This window comes from Strongylocentrotus purpuratus, unplaced genomic scaffold (genome assembly GCF_000002235.5).
Source record: "Strongylocentrotus purpuratus isolate Spur 01 unplaced genomic scaffold, Spur_5.0 spur5_scaffold_8, whole genome shotgun sequence".
In the NCBI taxonomy this organism is placed as follows: Eukaryota; Metazoa; Echinodermata; class Echinoidea; order Camarodonta; family Strongylocentrotidae; genus Strongylocentrotus; species Strongylocentrotus purpuratus.
In genome coordinates, this window is record NW_022145614.1 from 29,071,318 (window position 1) to 29,090,720 (window position 19,403).

Consider the following 19,403-nt stretch of genomic DNA (forward strand, 5'->3'; position numbering starts at 1 on the left):
TGACCCTGAAAGGTTGCAGGTACATCCTCTATGTTAAGACCGAGATTCCACTTGACCCAACAATGGTCTTGGTACAACTATCTACCCTTTGGACAATTCTAGGAGCTGCATAACACACCAGTCTTGTAAATTCTTGTAGGTCTAACAATGCTTGTGATCCATCCCCTACCTTAAGGACGACTGTAAGGCCTACAGTACAATATATGATCCTCTGTAATCCAATTTTCATATAAAAAATGGCAATCATGTTAGATATTGAAATAATGATACGAATACTAATAAACAGAATTTTAGTGCATTAAAGCCTTAAAGTCAGAGTAAAATCCGATTCAACTTCATATTGTAGACAATCTCACTACTGGTCTAACGTCACTATTTAGTTTTTCCTCTCCAAAGAAGCTTGAAATCGGACCGTAGTCAGATCGTATATTATGCAGTGGGCTTGTAAAGAAGTAGATTGCACACCAGTCTTGTAGAATCTGCTTCAATGCTACAATACACCTTTATATATTAAAACCATCTTCCTTGTGGAGAGTTCTAGGAGATACACAGCACACCTGTAGAGAAGAGTTTCTTGACTTCATAAAGTTTTTTGCTCGATCCATCTAAATATTGCTAATTTAGGCTGGCATATAGCACTCCAGACCTGAGGGTCTTCCTGACTAACACTCCTGGGGGGTGTTTCACAAAGATCCCAAGTCGAACTTAACTCTAAGTTGGACTTAAATATTACAGAGAGCCATTTGTAGCCTTAAAATGAAATATATTCAAAAACGAAAATTCAAGTATTTTAGACTTTTCATAAATTCCACATCAAGAACATGAAATCTCCTTGATAATAGAAAATATGAATAATTTGAATCAACATTTTATGCCTTTTAAAATAACTTTTACAAAATATTTTCATTGATGCTAACGGCTTTCAATAATTTTGAAGTCCAACTTAGAGATAAGGTCAACTTAGGATCTTTGTGAAACACCCCCTGGTACTTCCATCTACGTTACGGAGGATTCCACGAGACACATGGTTAACCAATCTCGAATATCTTTTTCTCTGGTAGCGTAGGCAGAATCATCGCTGGAATCAGCAAAGATAAGAATGGAATGGTTTCATGATGCAAGGCTCCTGGTATACCCATCTACCTTTTTGATGATTCCAGGAGGTACATGGCACACCAGTCAAGAAGAGCTTCTTCTCCTGTACTAGAAGCGGAATCATCACTAGGAAGATGGGTGCCATTCAATATGCTCTCGGTTAATGAAGATGACAGGCTCTGTGCAAAAGATATCAAGAGAAGAGAAGACATTCATTAGAAATCTTTTCATACTCTCCTTAGACTCTTTCCCGCAGGTGGTAAACATATTTCAAGTGAAAAAATGAGGCATGCTATACATGTACACAATCAAAAGACCTGTACCACCAAAAAAGGGCCTCTTGAAATGTGATTTTCTTAAGTAGATTTTGAATAACGCAGCTTTATACATTCAAAGGAAAATAGGATTGTATGAAGAAATACTTAAGAAATACATTATTGTCCTTGTACTTTCCCTGCTTATGAATTCATTATCATAATTATCAATAGTATAGAGGAATCTGAATTGCAAAATGAATTATGATGATATTTCTATAAACTTCAAAGTTTGAGATGACGATAGTCCTACAAAATCTATAATTATGCCATCTCTGTGAGGCTATGAAGCAAGTAATTACAGCTGTTGCCAATTAGTGATTTTGGTCTTTTAACTAGGAAACATTACCTCATCTTCGTCTGGACTTGGAAGGGAAAATACAGGAGATAGCAGGTTTTGCTCGATGTCTAGATTACCGATACTGTGCCGATCCCGTTTCTTCCTTTTACGATCGGAGCTCCTTTTGTCTTTGGTTGCACGTTCACTCCTACTTGGTCTAGATAGAGAAGCAGTAGAAGAGCCATCTGGTCTGTCTTTAAGATCATCAGCCTGATCAGCAGTTCTGTTCTTTGAGCTTGATCTTTTACCAGATGTTGGAGATTTTCCCAAGGAAGTAAACCCGATGTCACTTGATGAATCATCACTGGTAATGGCTGCATCCATCGAGGTGTCTATTGCGGTCCTTCTCTCAACATCTGACTTGCTCTTTCTTGAATTCTGTCCAGATAACAAGCACGAATTCAGTGTGTTCTGTGCATTAGCACCTTGTTTCTCAGGTAACACATTCTTTGACTTACTCGAAGGCCTCGTCTGAGTTGCAGATGGTTTCTGTTTCCTATTTAGAGTCATTTGTCTCACTTTCATTGATCCCATGTAAATTTTGGATGACAGGACTGACTGGGTGACTCGAGGCTTTGGCTCTTCGATCAGGGTCTTGGATATCTTTGGATGCTCTGCAGAAGACAAACCCTGTGTATTCCTCTCTTGACGACTGGTCTTCTGCTCATTAGGAGAATTCTCTGTGTTAAATTTAAAAGGTGGATTAGACGTGCTAATGTCTAGTTCCTCTCCAGAAATTATTTGCACCAAGTCCCCACCTTCAACAAATACTAACTTTCCAGGAGGCGTCGGTGACTTACTGGAATGGCGATTAGATGACCTTGGAGTGGAAACAGAACTTGACTCAGGTTGGGTCTCCTTAACAAAGAATCTGCCTGAACTGGATAATGAAACACTAATGATCTTCGTAAACTTGTCCTCCGGTGAGTTAACATCTTTTGCTACTCCTGCTGATGACATTGAAAGAGCAGTATTCTCTGGGTTAAATGAAAGAGAGTCTGGTGTATCAATGCTCATTGGTTCCTCTTCATCATCCAGATTGTGTGAATCCTGGGTGACACCACAAAATGTACCATGTTCACTTTCTCTTACTGTCACCGGGAGAGTCTTATCAGAGGGTGTCTGGTTCTGCTCCTCACCGCTGCTGAACAGGACTTTCTCTGGGTTGAATGAAAGGGAGTCTTCTGGTGTTTCAATGCTCATTAGTTCCACTTCATCCAGATTGTGAGAATCCTGGGTGGCACCAAAAAATGCACCATGTTCACCTTCTCTTACATCTCCAGAACCTGTCACCAGGACAGTCTTATCAGAGGCTGTCTGGTCCTGCTGCTTTGTGCCATTGGGAGTAGCAGCCTTTGTTGACTCACCGCTGCTGAACAGAACAGGGGTGACGCTAAACTCCGCTGTTTTGTTGCTATCCTTTGCACTTCCTTCAGAGCTGAGCAGGCTATGGACAGTCTCCTTGACAGATACACTGGTCTCCTGTGTATCCACTGAATGGATGTCTACACTTTGGCCACCTGATGACAGAACAATGGGAGAGAGTTCCTCACAGTTGTTCTGCTTCCTACAACTTCTTGCATTGATATCATGTGAATTTGTAACTTCAGTCTCCTCAGATTCACCTTCTTGGATGACCTCAACACCAGGTACTGTTGTATGTTTGGTTCGCACCATATCCCGCTTGCTGATCCACCCAGACAAGCACAACCCTGAAGAATGAGCACTTGACGTTTGTTTCTCAGCAGATTCCTTTTGGCTGCTTTCTTCCTCGCTACTTGATACAAAAATTGTTTCCTGTACTCCAGCCTCCTGCCCATCCTTTTGCGTAGATGTCCAGACTCTATGGCTGTCTTTAAATGAGACACTGGCTATTTCCAAACTTCCATCGAGGCATATACTACTTTGGTCTGGATCTGCAAACCTGATCCGTTTTTCACTGCTACCCCTTCTATCACCGTCATCACAAACAATCATTTGCTTTCGTTTTCTGGACAACTCTGTAACTCGAGGTGAAGCTTTCTCATTTCCAGGAGCGACACGTCTGCCTTTACTGTTGCTTACAACATCGGAAGTCGTGGAATATGTTGTTCCAGTTAGTGTACCACATGTTACTTGGTCAGGCTCGCGCTTGATGACATGTTCTGCTTTCAACACTATGTCACAGCCATCACTCAAGGATGTGTTTGGTAATACAGGAACATTATCACTGCTCTCTGCCACTTCTGTTGTCCCACCTGATGTTTCTACTGGATGTGAAGTATCTACTGGGCTGAAGATATCAGAATCGCTGCCAGAACCAATATCAGAATGTTCCTCATGATCACCGGTGCCATCGGTTGTGTGTTCTGTGAAAGATGAAAAGCAAATGATTTTCTCGATGGGGTAAAACCTATATTTGGATACTATCACTACGGTATAATATACATGCAGGTGAAAAACCTGAAAAAAATGCCAACAATCAGAGTTAGTTAATGTCTATGTAATGTACATCAAACCAGTTTTAGAATATGCTGCCCCTTTCTGTAACTGTACATGTATTACTTAATTAGAGGAATACATCCCCCCCCCCCCAAAAAAAAAAAATAAAAAAATAAATAAATAAATAAATAAATAAATAAATAAATAAATAAAAAAATAAAATAAAATAAAAATAAAAAAATAAATAAATAAAAATAAATAAATAAATAAAATAATAAAATACCCATGCAAGCTGATTCTAGTTAAGACTTAACATAACTTCTACTAAGTTACCAAAGCAAAGAAGAGGGTTTAAGTACATTGTTGCAATCATAGGTAAGCCAACAAGGTAGCTTACCTTTCTTCATACGGTCATCAATACTGCACTTCAGTATGGTGAAATCACTGTCCCCAGACTAAGCAAAGAAAAATAAGAAAGAAATATTTTATCCAAGAGGTAACATCTGAGACAAGATACCAACATTGCAGTGTCAATTTATTCCATATTCAAAGCAAATTAACTTAGATTGTTTCCTGAAAATATGAAGCAGTAGTTGGATCCAAAATCCACACTATATGAACATCAATCGTCTTCAGTCAGCATAATCGCTATCATATAACAAATACAAATTTTCGAGTTTTATGATTGACATTTCTCTTGCTTAAATAAGAAGATAAGATGGAAAACTTCATTTGTTACATAATTTGGTGATCTTGCCTGATTAACCCATTGAGTTTCATCCCTTTCAACTTGTGTTTGAAGATATATATCTACTTTCTACAGTTTCAAAAGTTCAAAATATTTACAATTTCCCCATATTTATTTGTCATACTCCCTCCCCTTCTCCTCCTCACTTTCAGTTTTCTCTCCTTCTCTTACCACATTTATCATGAAGTCACTCTGACTGGAGTCAGATAGGGTTGCTGATGATGTTGATGGCATCAATAACCTCTTCTTCACCGATAGGCTGGGGGCGGTTGCTGGGGGAGACTGGCGAGATGGGCGAAACGAGGGAGGTATTTGAGTTTCATCATCATCTTGACTCAACTGACTAGATTGGTCATCTATCATGATGCTGTCACCTTCTGTATATTGCGACTGCCCCTTAAGGTGATTTGCTTCTGGAGCTGCATCATGGCTACCGTCACCATCTGTACCAAGTTCCGAAGCACTTCCTCTGGCAGATTGAGCTTGATGTGAGTGGTATGTCTTAAACGGAGTGTCCACCGCATCTATAGCATCTCTGAGTAACTTCTCGGAATGATTGTCAAACAGTTCATCAATTTCCTCAAGAACATTCTGCAAGGACTGTTCAGTTCCTGGAGGATGTAATTGCTCAGCGAACAGCCCTCTGGATGATGTCTTTGCAGGACCTGAATGTAGGGGGTCATCAACGCGTTTCCTGCGATTTACAGAGCTGGGGGTCGGCTGTTTATCTTTGGTGACTGATGATGATGATGGTTGCACTTCCTCAAGGTATTCGCCATCCCATTCTCTCACTGAAAATGTAACAACAAAAGAATAATATTATTGAAGACTGAATTATAGTAGTGGTGAAAAACATAATATAAATACAATAAAGGTATTTACACATTTTGAAGAGAGGACAATTTGTAATCCTGAAGTTATCATTCAAATCAAATTGATGGGCCAAATTAATGTTAAACATTTGAAACTGGATTTGGATGCGTCTACAAACATGATTATTTGGAATGTAGTTCATCATATGACTTCTTTTCTTTTTAAAGCAATACCACAACAAATTTAGTACCCTCCTCTACATCCTGCATTTAAGTTAGAAGCAAGATACATCAAAACTTACAATGTAGATTATTGTTCAAGTCACTGGAATGAGGAATGTCATCGTAGTCATCATCATCATCAAGATCGTATTCTTCAGGAAGTGGCTATACAGGAAAGAAAATCAAGACAAATTTCATTTCCCAAAAGCTTGTTTTTCTCTTTAATTTTCATAAAATAGTGGTTTGATCACTTGACTTGAGATGCAAAGGTCATGGGTTTGAGCCTTGTCACGGCACCAATACCTGTTGGCAAAATATTAATCTACACTTGCCACTCTCTACCCAGGTGCAGTAAATGAGAACCTGGGCAGCGTCTCACGAAACCGTCATAAGTACAAGTTCACCGACATCCCATTGAAATGCCTGTATTAAGTTTAACACGCGTTTCAATGGGATGTCGATGAACTTGTACTTATGACGGTTTCATGAAACGCTGCCCTGTAACCTGAACTTGGTCAAAGTCCTTGATTGCTGTGAATATTCTGTATAGTGAATCTGACAACAGCCCTTTGTTATGTGTGTAATTATCATTGTATTATTTCTTTGTCTCTCTTTTTGTAGTGTTAGTTTTTGCATTTTGTGTATGATCATCTACCTATAAGTTTCTGCAACTTTTTGACGAACCAACCACTTCATAATTTCTCCTAATATATTTTCAATTTCATTGTCTTATCCATATTTGTTAGATGTATTTTTTTCTGTTCTTTAACATTGTATGTTGTTTTGAAAATGAAAGTGGTGAATAAATTCAATTCAATTCAATTCAATTTGATTCAATATTGGATATGAGTGCTATACAAGAAACCAGTACTGCCCTAGGCAGATTTATGTATATTTACAACTGTTTTGAGCTAAAGGATCACAATTATTATGACAACAACTCTAAAAGCAAAGTGTATATCAAAAATGAAAAAGTTAATGATTTACCTCTATATCATCTGGTGATAAAGTCACTAGCATGGTGGTAGGAAGTAGTTTAGTGATCTTCTCATGCATCAGTTTCTCCTCTCGTTCCTGCCCATGGCTTGCCAGGCTCGGTCCTCTCAGCACCTCAGGCTTCTTGACGAGGGGCGACTGCCTCTTACCCCTCCTGGACTTCCGCCTGCTGAAGGGGGATCTTGGAGCCGGGGAGGCCTGTTTGGCGCCCAAGTCCTGAGGGATAGGGAAAAGATTTGTGACATGTGGCTGTTAGGAATAACAATAACTTTCCATTTTTTTGTTGTTGCAGTGCATATCACATTATATAAAATAGGCTATTTGGTAGAGAGCATCCTATTGGCTGAGAAGCAATATAACAACTTTCTTTGCATAGTATATCACGTATAGACTACGCACCAGTCGGCACCACTCTTTTCTTCTGCATCCTTTGTTTGCATTGTCTTAGCAAGGCACATTAAACGCATAAGGCTACATGAAATTCATCAAGAGGGATGTCATCTCCAGAAAACAATGATGCATATGTTCGCAAACACTCTTCATTTATACATTATTTACAAGCATATGCGCAATTATCATTACCAAAATCATGGAATTAGCCAGATGTGTACTCAAACATACATACACATAAAGAAATAGTAGGATGTACCTTTATTTCAAAATATATTTATAGTGTTTGTGTATTCGTCTGTTTGGAGCCAAAAGGGAATCAACTCAACTGCTATAACACGGAGTTAACGCCCTTCTGGCACTGAACAGACAAATTGTTATCGGTTAATTGATACATGACCTTTCGACCCCGATTTCTTCATTTACCTGTGACCTTTGACCTTGCATTCCATCCTTCTCACAGCTACTCTCCTCATCTTCACTATGTCTATCTGGAAGTTTCTCCACGCATCCTGTGACCCACCTCACCACCTCTTCCATCCTGTCTTCTCTCGTATCACCGGGGGCAACGGAGGAGGGAAGATTGATCTCAAAGACCCAGCTCGCAAGCTGGTGGACGTGTCTCCATTTCAAGCTGTCTTCTTTCTCTCCTCCTTCAGAGGTACTGCCCTCATCTTGTTCCCTTCTTCCATCTGGGTTATCCTAAAAATGGAAATTTAAATTTGTTAAAGAACATTTTTGTCGATGAACCATGCTTATACAATTAATCCTGCATAAGTCAAATCTGTTGGGACAGCAGAAAATATTGACTTATGTAATATGAAGTGTAAATAATACATGTTTAGCATGGTTTGGTTAAAAAAAAATATATGACTAAGGAAAATTTAACTTCGAGTCATGCAGACTTAACTGTATTTCATCACGGAGTCGTTGTAGTAGATGCCATGCACGATATGTAACACATGCTCTGTCAACAATTTCTAGCAGTTAATTTTTGTCTTATTCTTGTCAAATTCCAACTTCAACCTTGGACCCAACAGCCTTTCTAACCGTAACTCTAAAATAAACCTAACCTCAAACCCAATTACAACCCTAGCTCCAAGCCTAAACCTTTTTGATGAAATTTTTTGGATGAAATAAAGCCCAAAGAAACCATTGCCTGAGCAAATTGCCTATGACAATGCTATAGCTTGCTGTTGCTCATAGCAGTACGATTTAATACACAGTTTGCTCGCCACGTTGTGTATGTAGCTTGTTCTTTGCTCTTTTGCTGCTTGCTAGCCGCTTGCACCAGTTGGTCTCGTTGCGTGTTCGCTCGTTTTAGCTCGTCTGCTGTTCATACTGATGCGTGCCAGTTTGCGTTACAGCGTACCAGCTTGCTCGGGCTGCAGGGGTGTATAAATGCTAGGTCATTTTGTGGGACTGGGCATAAACACCTTAGCTTCTGAAGATTCTACATCTACAAGAAAAATAAATCTGATGACAGCAATGGCCCTGCAGCAGAGCTCTGCCTTGCAAAAGCTTAAGCTTTGGGTCAAGCTGGAAGAAGAAGAGGCAAATGATGATTATAAGCAAGGAAAACTGCTGCTTTAGCTGCATCAACAAAGTGTCCCTCAAAGTTGTTGGGTGCATTCCTGGATCTGCCGGAGGAAGAACCAGGGACAATTCGACCAACTGACGAGGGAGCTGGAAGATAAGGACCAAGAGGCATTCACAAACTTTTCAGGGTAACCCCTACAATGTTTAAAGGGTTAGAGCAGAGACTATATGAAAGACTGGAGAAGCAGGTCACCTTCTTCAGGGAAGCCCTCTCACCCACGCTGAAGCTGGCCATCACTCTAAGACACTTGGCCACGGGTGGCAGCTACAAGTCACTCATGTATAGCTTCAGAGTAGCCCACAGTACCATTTCACTCATAGCATGTGAGGTATGCACTGCCATCATTGAGGAATATGGTGACGAGCTGGTGAGGTGCCCTATCAGCCAACAGGAATGGAAATCAGTCGCACAGAAGCTTCAAAGACCGCTGGAATTCTCCCCGTACCATTGGTGCTTTGGACGGCAAGCATGTTGCAATCAAGTGCCCCGAGGATAGAGGGTCAATGTTTTACAACTACAAGGGTTTTTACTCTATTGTACTCATGACCCTGGTCAACGCCAAATTCAAATTTTTGTGGGTAGATGTCGGATACGAAGGCTCTACCTCTGATGCACAGCTCTTCAACTCTTGTGAACTAAAACAACGCCTTGAATCTGAAACCCTTGGAGTGCCTCCACCAGAGCCCATGCCCAACGATGATAATAATAATAATAATAATAATAATTAAGATTTATATAGCGCTGATGATGATGAAGACACCCCCTACTTCTTTGTTGCAGACGAGGCCTTTGCCCTGAGGACATGGCTAATGAAGCTGTATGCAAGGACGGATATGGCTAAACAAGAGAGAATTTACAACTACAGGCTGTCCCGAGCAAAGAGAGTGGTGGAGAATGCTTTTGGCATTCTTGCCAACCGATTTCAGTGCCTCCTGACCACTCTCAGACAAACCCCTGCAACCATCAGGACCATGGTACAGGCACGACTTGATGAGAACCCGCTGCCCTTCCATCGAGAATTTAGCCTTGGACAGTGAGGACGCCGAGCATAACATAGTACCCGGTTCCTGGCGAGGAGAGCAGACCCTAGCTGGTCTTAGGCAGCCGGCTAGAGGTTGCTCGGCTACTCAGGCAGCTCAGGCCCAAAGAATTATATCAAGGCCTTCTACAACAGCCCTGCTGGTTCTGTTCCCTGGCAGGAGTCAAATATTTAAATGTTGGAGTCATGCAGGCCAGATATGCTCTGGATATCACCAGCCCAACCCCTCGGCATTGACAACATTAAAACTACTTATCTGACCTTCAGCAACCGTTTCCTCACCGTTTAATTTATCGCGAAGAATGTAAATCTCAATTAAAACATTATTCACAAGAGTTCAACAAAAAGACTGTTGTAATGACTGGGACATTGTTGCAAGTACAATTCAACAAAAGGATAGTACGCTGCTAACACAGTTGTAACAACGGAGGACTGTCAGGCTTATCACGAGAAGCCTATTGAAATGTACAAAGGGAAAAACACTGTTGAAGGTGTGTGCATGGTTTGTATGTCGCTATAACAGAATGTTCCTCTTGTTGTATTTTTGTAATTATATGTTTTAGTTATATCATAATGACTTATTTCATGTGTAGCTTTTTGTATTGTTCTCAAGATATATGTTAGCATTCGTTGAACATGTTGAGAGCAGATATGCTTATTTATAAGTGAGACTTAAAAATAAAATTATATATTTTACATTTGTCTTGAGTGGATGTTTACAATAACTGGGTTGATAACATTCTGAATGGATGGATCCATTAAAACTTAGATTATCTACTTACAATGGCTTTTTCTGGAGGATGGTTAGAGAAAGATGATCTCTCTGAAGGACCAGGATCTGGAGGGTCTGGGTCTGGACCACTGGTCACAGGGCCAACTGAAGGACTACGCTGAGATTGGCTGGCAAGAGAGTTGCAGTCGGATGATGGCCCTGAGGGACCAGGATCTGGAGGGTCTGGTCCAGGACCAACTGAAGGTGTACCCCAAGATTGGCTGGCAACTGAAACAACATGAGATTGAGAGTGAATGCATGACTTACATATATTATTCTGGGTACTTTACTTCAGCAAATAAATTGTAAATATAATGACAAAAAATCAGATAAATCCAATAAACTTTGGCAACTCTCTTGGAAATAAATGTACACAAATTTGAAAAATTAAAATGAGAGAATATTGGATCATAGCTCTAAGTTCCCCAATCCAATATGAATATTTGCAAAGGATGGCAAAATGTCTCCTCTGGAAATCAAACCCCAAGACCAGTAAAAAAGGAAATATGCTGAAATCATTGCCACAAAATGTTTTCTTCTTTCTCTGAGAAATCTACAAGTATGAAGCACATTTTCATCAATTTTTAAACAAGTACCTTGTTGGATGACACTTGCTCTGGCGACAATTGCTCTGTCATTGATTTCCTACACTAACCAAGTTCTCAACTTCAACCCTTGACCCAAGACTTCACCTCGACCTATAACCCTTAACCTAATTTAACACCCACATGCCACCCTACATCTCAGATGTACCAAAGCAAATTTCAGATGACCTGGTCCCTACCTGTTAATTGACTGCCTCTGCCGCTATGTGAGGACTGTAACAATGATGAATCCTTTTTGACCTCTGCCAATAGCTGGCTCAGGTCATCGCATGAAAAGGGAAGGTCAGAGTTCGTCAAAGCCTCGGTTCCTGATTCCTCCTGTAAGCTTTCTTGATGGGCATTACTGATGGGGAAATAATACCAATGATAGATTTTATATTCCATTAAAGTTTAATAATGTACAATTTGGGTAGCAAAAGGGAAGTTGGAAAGAAACATGTTAGATATAGTTTCTAGTTCTTTCAAGAAAATATCAACCAAATGTTAAAAGGGTAGAAATGTTGTGAAACCATGACACTATCTCAAGTTGTTACCGATAGCCATGCATTTTGGGGGATTTGAAGAAAAAAATCACAAACTTTTTGGAAGGTTTTTTCACTACTTCAAATTAAACTCTCTTTTCTTTTTTTGGAAGGGTTGGGTGGTATCTTGCTATTTACAAAACATAGACCTCCCTGCAAGGTCACTGACAGGTGGTTATCTCATCAATCAGCTCTCAATTAACATCAGAAAAAGGGGATCGCGGGGGACCAATGGGTACCACTTACGCATTGTTAACTATATAGAGGGAGCAAGTAGCTACAAGTAGTGCAGTCCCGAACGAACACATTTAAAAGCAAGCATGCAAAATCAACATAGTTAATGCAAAGGAGAAGGGTAGCCCCATACATGATTATTTTTATCAGAATAGCCAAAGGAGTGACTTACTTCCATAGCCTTTGGATATTGAGAATGACTGCACAGCTCGATCTAGCCCTCGGTAGGCAAGAGATGGTACATGTAGGGCCCTCGCTGGTCCACAGAATGAAAGATTCAATGCATATAACCAGGTTACAATCACACTGTAGAAAGAGAACCAAGTAAATTCAATGTCACCATAAGACTGAGCTGCACAGCTTTCTTTTTGACGAAAATCAGAATTTTGCTATTGAATTGAAATAATAGCATGTGATACAATTAATGGTTTTTCAGATGTGTCACATTATACAGAACATCATTGGCTAAGATGTGAACATCTTTACACCAATATTAAAGGTGCTATGTCCCATTTGCAGGCCAAAAAAAGGGAAGGTTAAATTCTAAAGGTTTTGAAAAAAAATACTAATTGGAACTTCCCTCAAAACGAAAGGCCTTGAATATGTCTTTTAGTGGGACAATAACGAGCATTACTTGTTGAAACGACTTTAGTGATTGCAATCATTTTAGTAATAGTCTGACTATCAGACCCTTGTACCGAATGATTCTTTGTTTTATGCTGCGCAAAGATTCAGTTTAATTTTGGCCATTACAAGAAGTGGGTTATTGATGTAGTAGACAAAATGCTCATGTCCCTTTTACAGCTCTTTTTATGTATAATATTACCAAAGAAAAAAAGATGTCAGTAGGTCACTCAATAATGTCTGACAGGGAAGTCTAGCAATTAAACGGGTTTCCTTGCATAATTTGAGGACACTGCTAACGTTTAAATTTCACAGATAGGACATACAAGATATGTTCATAATCCCTTCAAAGTTCTACTGGATTTGATATTGGCTGCAAATAGGGGAGTTGAATAAGGGTTTCCTGATTTGTGCTCACACTGTATAGGGACAAAAACAGGCAATTCTTCTTACCAGCTGATCTGTAATCTTCGGGATGATTCGGAACTTCTTCAAAAGCAAGATGGAATTTGGGAGATGCTCAAATTCACATCCACTTAGGGACTCTTCGTACCTGCAACGCACAATGTGAAAATAATCTGATTCATTACATTGCTGAATACACCAAAATGCAAAATACTCACAGGCACAGCTTCTGTCAGAACATGCTCAATCGATATGGTCAATTATAATTATTGTGATCCCTAACCGAGCACTTTTCTAGTATATACAATGTATTAAAACATGGGGTTTCAGTCAAAATTCTGTTAGCATTGTACTTCTTACAACAGAAAAAAAGTATTCTTCAACAAAATACATGTAGTGAAAATGTTTTGTGATTGGGCAATATATGCTAATTTCTGGTTAAACACAAAATTACTGTTGTATAATATTCTGAAAGCTACCATACAACACTTACACGTGTACTACTAATTAAATGGTCAAAATAGCATCAAGCTTATATTCATACCAATATCTTAACTATTCACCAAGTGAAAATCATAAATGTTTGAAATGTTTGTGGAGGTGTCATGGTTTAGTGGTTAATTCATTTGACTCTCAATCGAAGTGTTGAGGGTTTGAATCCCAGCCCTACACTAACGTCATCGGGCAAGATATTAATCCACTTTTGCAACTCTTTACCCTAGTGTAAATGGGTACCCGATGTGTCAGAGTACAACGTATTTGGCCGCCAGCTTTGAATGGGGTGATAATGTTAGAGCGCCAGGAGCATCACAGCGCAATGGTGATGTGCTTTGTATAAGAAGCCATTCTTTAATAGTAAAAGCTTACTTTTCAAACTCCTCAATGGCCTCCTTAGTAAATACAGCACTAGCCCTGACATGGCTGTCATGAAGGTCTGCAGATGCATAATCATCGTGGTCTATCTCTCCCAAGCTCTCTCGACATCCCTAAATCATGACATACAGAAACAAACAAGTAGAAAAATACTATCAATATATTGTATGGTTGACAATTAAGATTATTAATCAATACTATCTATAGTTAAGGTTGAAAGGGAGGGGCATGATTTACAAATAAGACAATTAACATTTTTAAAATATCAATCATCTTTAAATAGCTTTGGTAGATATTTCTCCTCACTTGGGGGTTGCCTAACCTATAAAGCGGAGGGCCAAAGTCAAATGTTATGCTTAATTTTTTAGTTGCCTACCACTACCACACAAAAGCACATAATAATTTGTAGCGGACACCCCTAAGTTGGAGGGGGCGTCCAAAAAAGAAGCCCTTTTGACGAAAAAACTGTATTTTGTGTATAATATTCTAAAGAAACCTAATGAAAATATCTTCATGTTGATATCAATTTCATTGAGTTTTCTAGTGTATGAAATATAAATTTTGTGCCTAAGAAGTCTGCGGACGAAAGTACAACAATAAGGGAGTTTACAGATAGCATATGGTACAAATGACCCCAAATATCCACAGATCTTTTACTGCCAGAGTCCTAGATGTGCTTCATGAATACCTTTTGTTTGACCTCTTGAAAAGAATACTTCCACCTGCGTATCATAGAATGTACCGTTGGTGCATAAATGAAAAATGTTACATAACTTTCATGAGCACATACCCAGTATTCATCTCTGTGGGTTTTACCATTTTGGTACAAATGACCTTTATCTGCCCATGCGCATATTGTATCTGTAAACGGCTCCCTTATACAAGAAAAAAAGTTCTATCAAATTGTCTTTAAGATCGAGAGAAAGTGAGGTTATTTCTAAAATGAAATGAAAGGGGCTATGGGACTTTCAAGGAGGAAATTAAAATCTTAATCGCTCGTGACGACTGTCTCAAGATCACTGGAGCGAAGAATGGTAACAATGAATAGCTAGAAACCCTATTCAGTCAAGGATTAATCCTTCCTATGCAGATGGATCCTTGTACCATTCTTGACCAGACTTGTTTCAAACTCAATAATACTGGCATCATCCCGTTGAATGTTGTGTCCAGTATTAGGGACTTTTAGATTCACACAAAGACAATGGGTCTATGCTACGATCGACGTCCTTTTAATGCACTGTCTTGAATGGACGTCACACGTTTCAGTCCACGCAAATCTAAAAGTCCCTATTAACGGCGTGTTCTGCTACTACTGAATGAGACAGAATGCCTAATCTGAAGTACTTATCAATTGCAACCAGCACTCCAAATCCTTTGAACTTTTTGCACTACTAAATGTATAGTTTGTGTGGTAGTGGCAGGCAAACCCCTCTTTTCTGACTTTGGCCCTTTTATTTAAAAGGTGTACAGAATAGGTTCTTAAGAATACAAATATATACATGTAAAAAATAATGATGTAAATTTGTCCCAACTCCCTTTAAAACAAATTAAAATGATGGCTTAGAGAGTAATTGGCTCCCTTACCACTTCAAAAGGTAATATTTTGTGTCAATGGAATATTTACTGAGCATGTGTTTTATAATTTTTTCTTCATCCTCTATGATAAAGTTTGATTTTTCATCCAGCCCAAGCCCCCCCCCCCCCTCCCTCCCTTTCTTTCCTTTCTTCATCACCTCTCCCTATCATCATAATGACTTGTACATCTATCATAAAACATATATATATATATATATATATATATATATATATGTATATTATCTTACTATACTATCATGTTGTATTTCATAATTCATTTTCATCCCTGTAATATATTTAAGACGAGACATGCAGTACATGGACATGTTAATTTGTGTCATTCCTGGTTATTGTTATCTTTACTCTTACACTCAATTATCTATGTTACACTATAACTTTGAAATTTGGTGTCCAATGTATAACAAAAATTGAGAAAGATCCTATCTGTTTGGATTGAAATCAATAAAGTTTGAATTTGAATTTGAACAAGATTTGCACCTCCTTGATGTTGATGATCTGCGCCACAACATGCTCTGGTTTCACCATGAAGTCAAACTTGATCGGGTCAAAGGTCGCAAGCATAGGTTGAATCCAGGGCTTGCTGAAGTGGTCGTTGACAAACTTGGACTCCTTTCTAGGCATGGTGATCTACATGTATAGATCCTAGGCCTCGCTGCTGATGAGCTTCTTCTGTTGATGTTGGCTCGCTAGCCTGGCAGTTCTGTTCTGGTAGAAGAAACAGGAGAAAGGGGAATATCATAATCCTTCTATATACCAAAAGCCAGTTTAGAAAGTACACCTCTGAGTTCTATTATAAGGAGCGGGTAGAAGAAAAAGGAAAAACAGGAATGTCAAATTCCTTCTATATACCAAAAGCCATTTTAGAAAGTACACCTTGAGTTCTATTATAAGGAGCGGGTAGAAGAAAAAGGAAAAACAGGAATGTCAAATTCCTTCTATATACCAAAAGCCATTTTAGAAAGTACACCTTGAGTTCTATTATAAGGAGCAGGTAGAATAAAAAGGAAAAAGGGGAATTTCAAAATCCTTCTATCTTATAAAACCAGTTTAGAAAGTACACCTCTTGGTTCTAGTATAAGGACTGGGATTCCTCTTATTTGACATTTTTACCCTTTGATATTTGTAGATCAATGTCCAATATTTTTCAGAGGTAAAATTGTCAGAGGTATGATTAATGTTAGATAGTCTACCGGTATCTACATTGTACATTGTAGATACAAGTAATGACCTAACCTAATCATCATCTAGTGACTTAAATGTAGACCGGCAGCCTATCAGAATCAGGGATATAAAATGTGGCAGACGTTGAAATGTCAGGTAAAAAATGGCAGGTATAATTGTCAGAGGTAAATTTATCTACTGAGCCTGACGCCGAGGACTTAAAAGTGTTACTAATGATATGTACATACAAATTGATGAAACTCGAGGGTGCTTTAAGTTTGGAGATGAGCAAATGGAAATTTGCAAGTAACAGTAAGAGGATACCATAACTCTTAACCGGTCGAAAGAAGTCCCTGAATTTTGTTCAAGTTAGGAAAAAAATTATAAGAAAAAAATTATGACTCATTGTTTATTTATCAAATATTTATGTGATATGTGTTGTATCAAGATTAGACTTGAAAATGGAAACATTTCTAGACATAGAGAAATGCCTTAATAACAAAAATTGTCGTCATTCACATGGGTCTGTAATTACATTTGGTAGACCTATGTTAATTGTTATATACAAAAGATATTCGTCTTATTTATTCGTTAATGCATTAAAAACTTATAAGAACAGTTTGTATGTTTTATAATAAGGTTTTATATTAACACCATTCAGAACAGATCATTGAAATGAGAATTGAATTTTCGCTGCCCATACAGATTACAGACAAACTTAACTCAAAGTTGCCTTGAGATGGCGTTCTAAATAGATAGGTCTAAGACAGGTTCGGAGTTGTGTCAATCAAGGAATTGTTGTGGAAATTATCGCTCATCTTCATGATCTTGGCAAAGATGGTTTTGTGAAACACTGACGTTATAGCTGACAATTTGAGCAACATGGTCGCTGGTCTTGTACGTAGTTATGACAGTTTCGAGAAACGACCCCCATGTTAATAATAATAATAGCATTGCATCTTGCACCTGCACCTGGCTCTCGTAAGCACACATCAGTCTTCAAGAATCTCAACTGTGAAGGAGGCAGACTCAATCAACCCAAAGAAGAAGAAGAAGAAGAAGAGCCAGAGCTCAGAGCAGAGAGGTTAAACAAAATCAAGGACAAAGTAGATCTAGATCTAGACGAGTCTAGATCTAGGCGACTATCAATCATGAGTAGAGGGTCTAACAAACTAAAATAAAGTTACTCACCAAACTTCTCCCCTTTCTCCTTAATCTGATATTGGTAATTCTAGAAATCCCTAAATGTTCGTGATCCACCATAGCACATCCATTCGATTGATTCGAATCAAACTGACATAGCGCGCGCTAGCACCAGTAGTGTGTAGATGTGGCGCATTACAGTTAGCCAATGCGTATAGCCTGAAACATCGAAGGCGGTAGTAAACAACTCGCCCTTGATATAATGTGTCCTCTGATATGATTAAAAAGCCATCGGCTATATAGTCGATGATAGAAAGGGGGATTTGCGATGTATAGTAATAATTTTGGTAAATTATAACAACAACAAACATATTACAAAGCAGCCTAAAATGTTTGGATTTTAGTATTTTAATTTTATCCTCTCCCTATAATATTCCTTTCAGAATCTTTTCTTATTTTGCAATCGACTCATTAAGATATTTTTTTTAATGGCGCCGCGCCATATACTAAAACTCTTTTAATAAAATGTTTATGAAAACAATAAACTAAGCCTATTTGAGTTGATCTGCATATTTTTTTGTTCTTTTTTATTGTATTGTTTTGTTTTTAAATCAAAAGTGGGGAGCAAGCACTCCCCTAAATCAACAATTTGTGTGGGGGCGGCCTGCCGGGGAAGCAAACTGTGACATCTGAGTTTGTCAAACCCGGGTGAACTTTGACCAATAGGGTTCATGGTCAAACTGAAATCTCACTGCGTGATTTGCACCCCATGGGCATGCAAATAGACTACAGAGAGACAGAGAGAGAGAGAGAGAGAGAGAGTGAGAGAGAGAGAGAGAGAAACGGAGCGAGAGTAGTACTGTCGAGAAGAGAGAGAGGAGAGAGGAGAGGGAGTGAAATGGAAATAGAAAGGAATGACCAGAAATAAAGAAGAGAAAAGGACATTTGAAAAGAAGCAAGTTTAAATAGAGAAAATGGATGGAAAAGTCCGGGGAGAAAGTGAAAGGATAAAATTATATGCAATATCAAAAGAAGAATACCGGGAATTCAGAACCTGCTATATGCCAATCATATTGCACAATTAATGAATTATATTGTTGAAGTACATATAACATACTGATAATTACAAAAGCCTCTATTTATTATTACCTGATAGATTTCTCATTCACATCTGTCGTATAGATTTAGTTTGCTCACACCCCCCCCCCCCCCCCCCCCTACTAAAAAGGCGAGTTTTAGAAATGCGGTGCGAGTTTAATGTTTTTAAAGAGCGAGTTTTGTGCTGGTCGAATATGCGTAAACAGCGCGAAAAACAAATGGAACTTTCGATTCAATATTTTTGTAATGCTCTGCAAATCTGTTATGGAATATGTCATTTGACTAATTTCGATACTTGGGACACATTTTCGAACTGTCAACTCCCCCTGTCAATACCGACTTATTAGACTCAAACTCGAATCAGAACAGTCAGTGGACGTGGACACAGCAAAGG

At 38.8% G+C, this 19,403-nt stretch overlaps 1 protein-coding gene across 1 annotated transcript; it reads right to left on the reverse strand.

The window, feature by feature from the left end:
* Positions 1 to 943: 943 nt before the first annotated feature.
* On the reverse strand, positions 944 to 16,239 carry LOC756244. Its single transcript, XM_030976147.1, has 13 exons — positions 16,085 to 16,239; positions 14,006 to 14,124; positions 13,187 to 13,286; positions 12,282 to 12,415; positions 11,534 to 11,697; positions 10,760 to 10,977; positions 7,765 to 8,040; positions 6,940 to 7,164; positions 6,033 to 6,117; positions 5,090 to 5,709; positions 4,568 to 4,625; positions 1,759 to 4,097; positions 944 to 1,274 (listed from the first exon to the last, which is right to left on the reverse strand). The coding sequence occupies exons 1-13, from the start codon at positions 16,226 to 16,228 to the stop codon at positions 1,140 to 1,142; spliced, it is 4,617 nt and encodes a 1,538-aa protein (XP_030832007.1). The 5' UTR covers positions 16,229 to 16,239; the 3' UTR covers positions 944 to 1,139.
* Between the last annotated feature and the right edge of the window lie 3,164 nt (positions 16,240 to 19,403).

What these genes read in the sequence shown, in the direction of transcription:
- LOC756244 (XM_030976147.1), bottom strand. Translation starts at nt 16,228, where the DNA reads ATGCCTAGAAAGGAGTCCAAGTTTGTCAACGACCACTTCAGCAAGCCC. An exon ending in AGATCATCAACATCAAGGAG is followed by an intron (nt 14,125 to 16,084) that starts GTGCAAATCTTG and finishes GTCATGATTTAG; the next exon opens with GGATGTCGAGAGAGCTTGGG. An exon ending in TGCAAGGTCAAAGGTCACAG is followed by an intron (nt 7,165 to 7,764) that starts GTAAATGAAGAA and finishes CCTATCCCTCAG; the next exon opens with GACTTGGGCGCCAAACAGGC.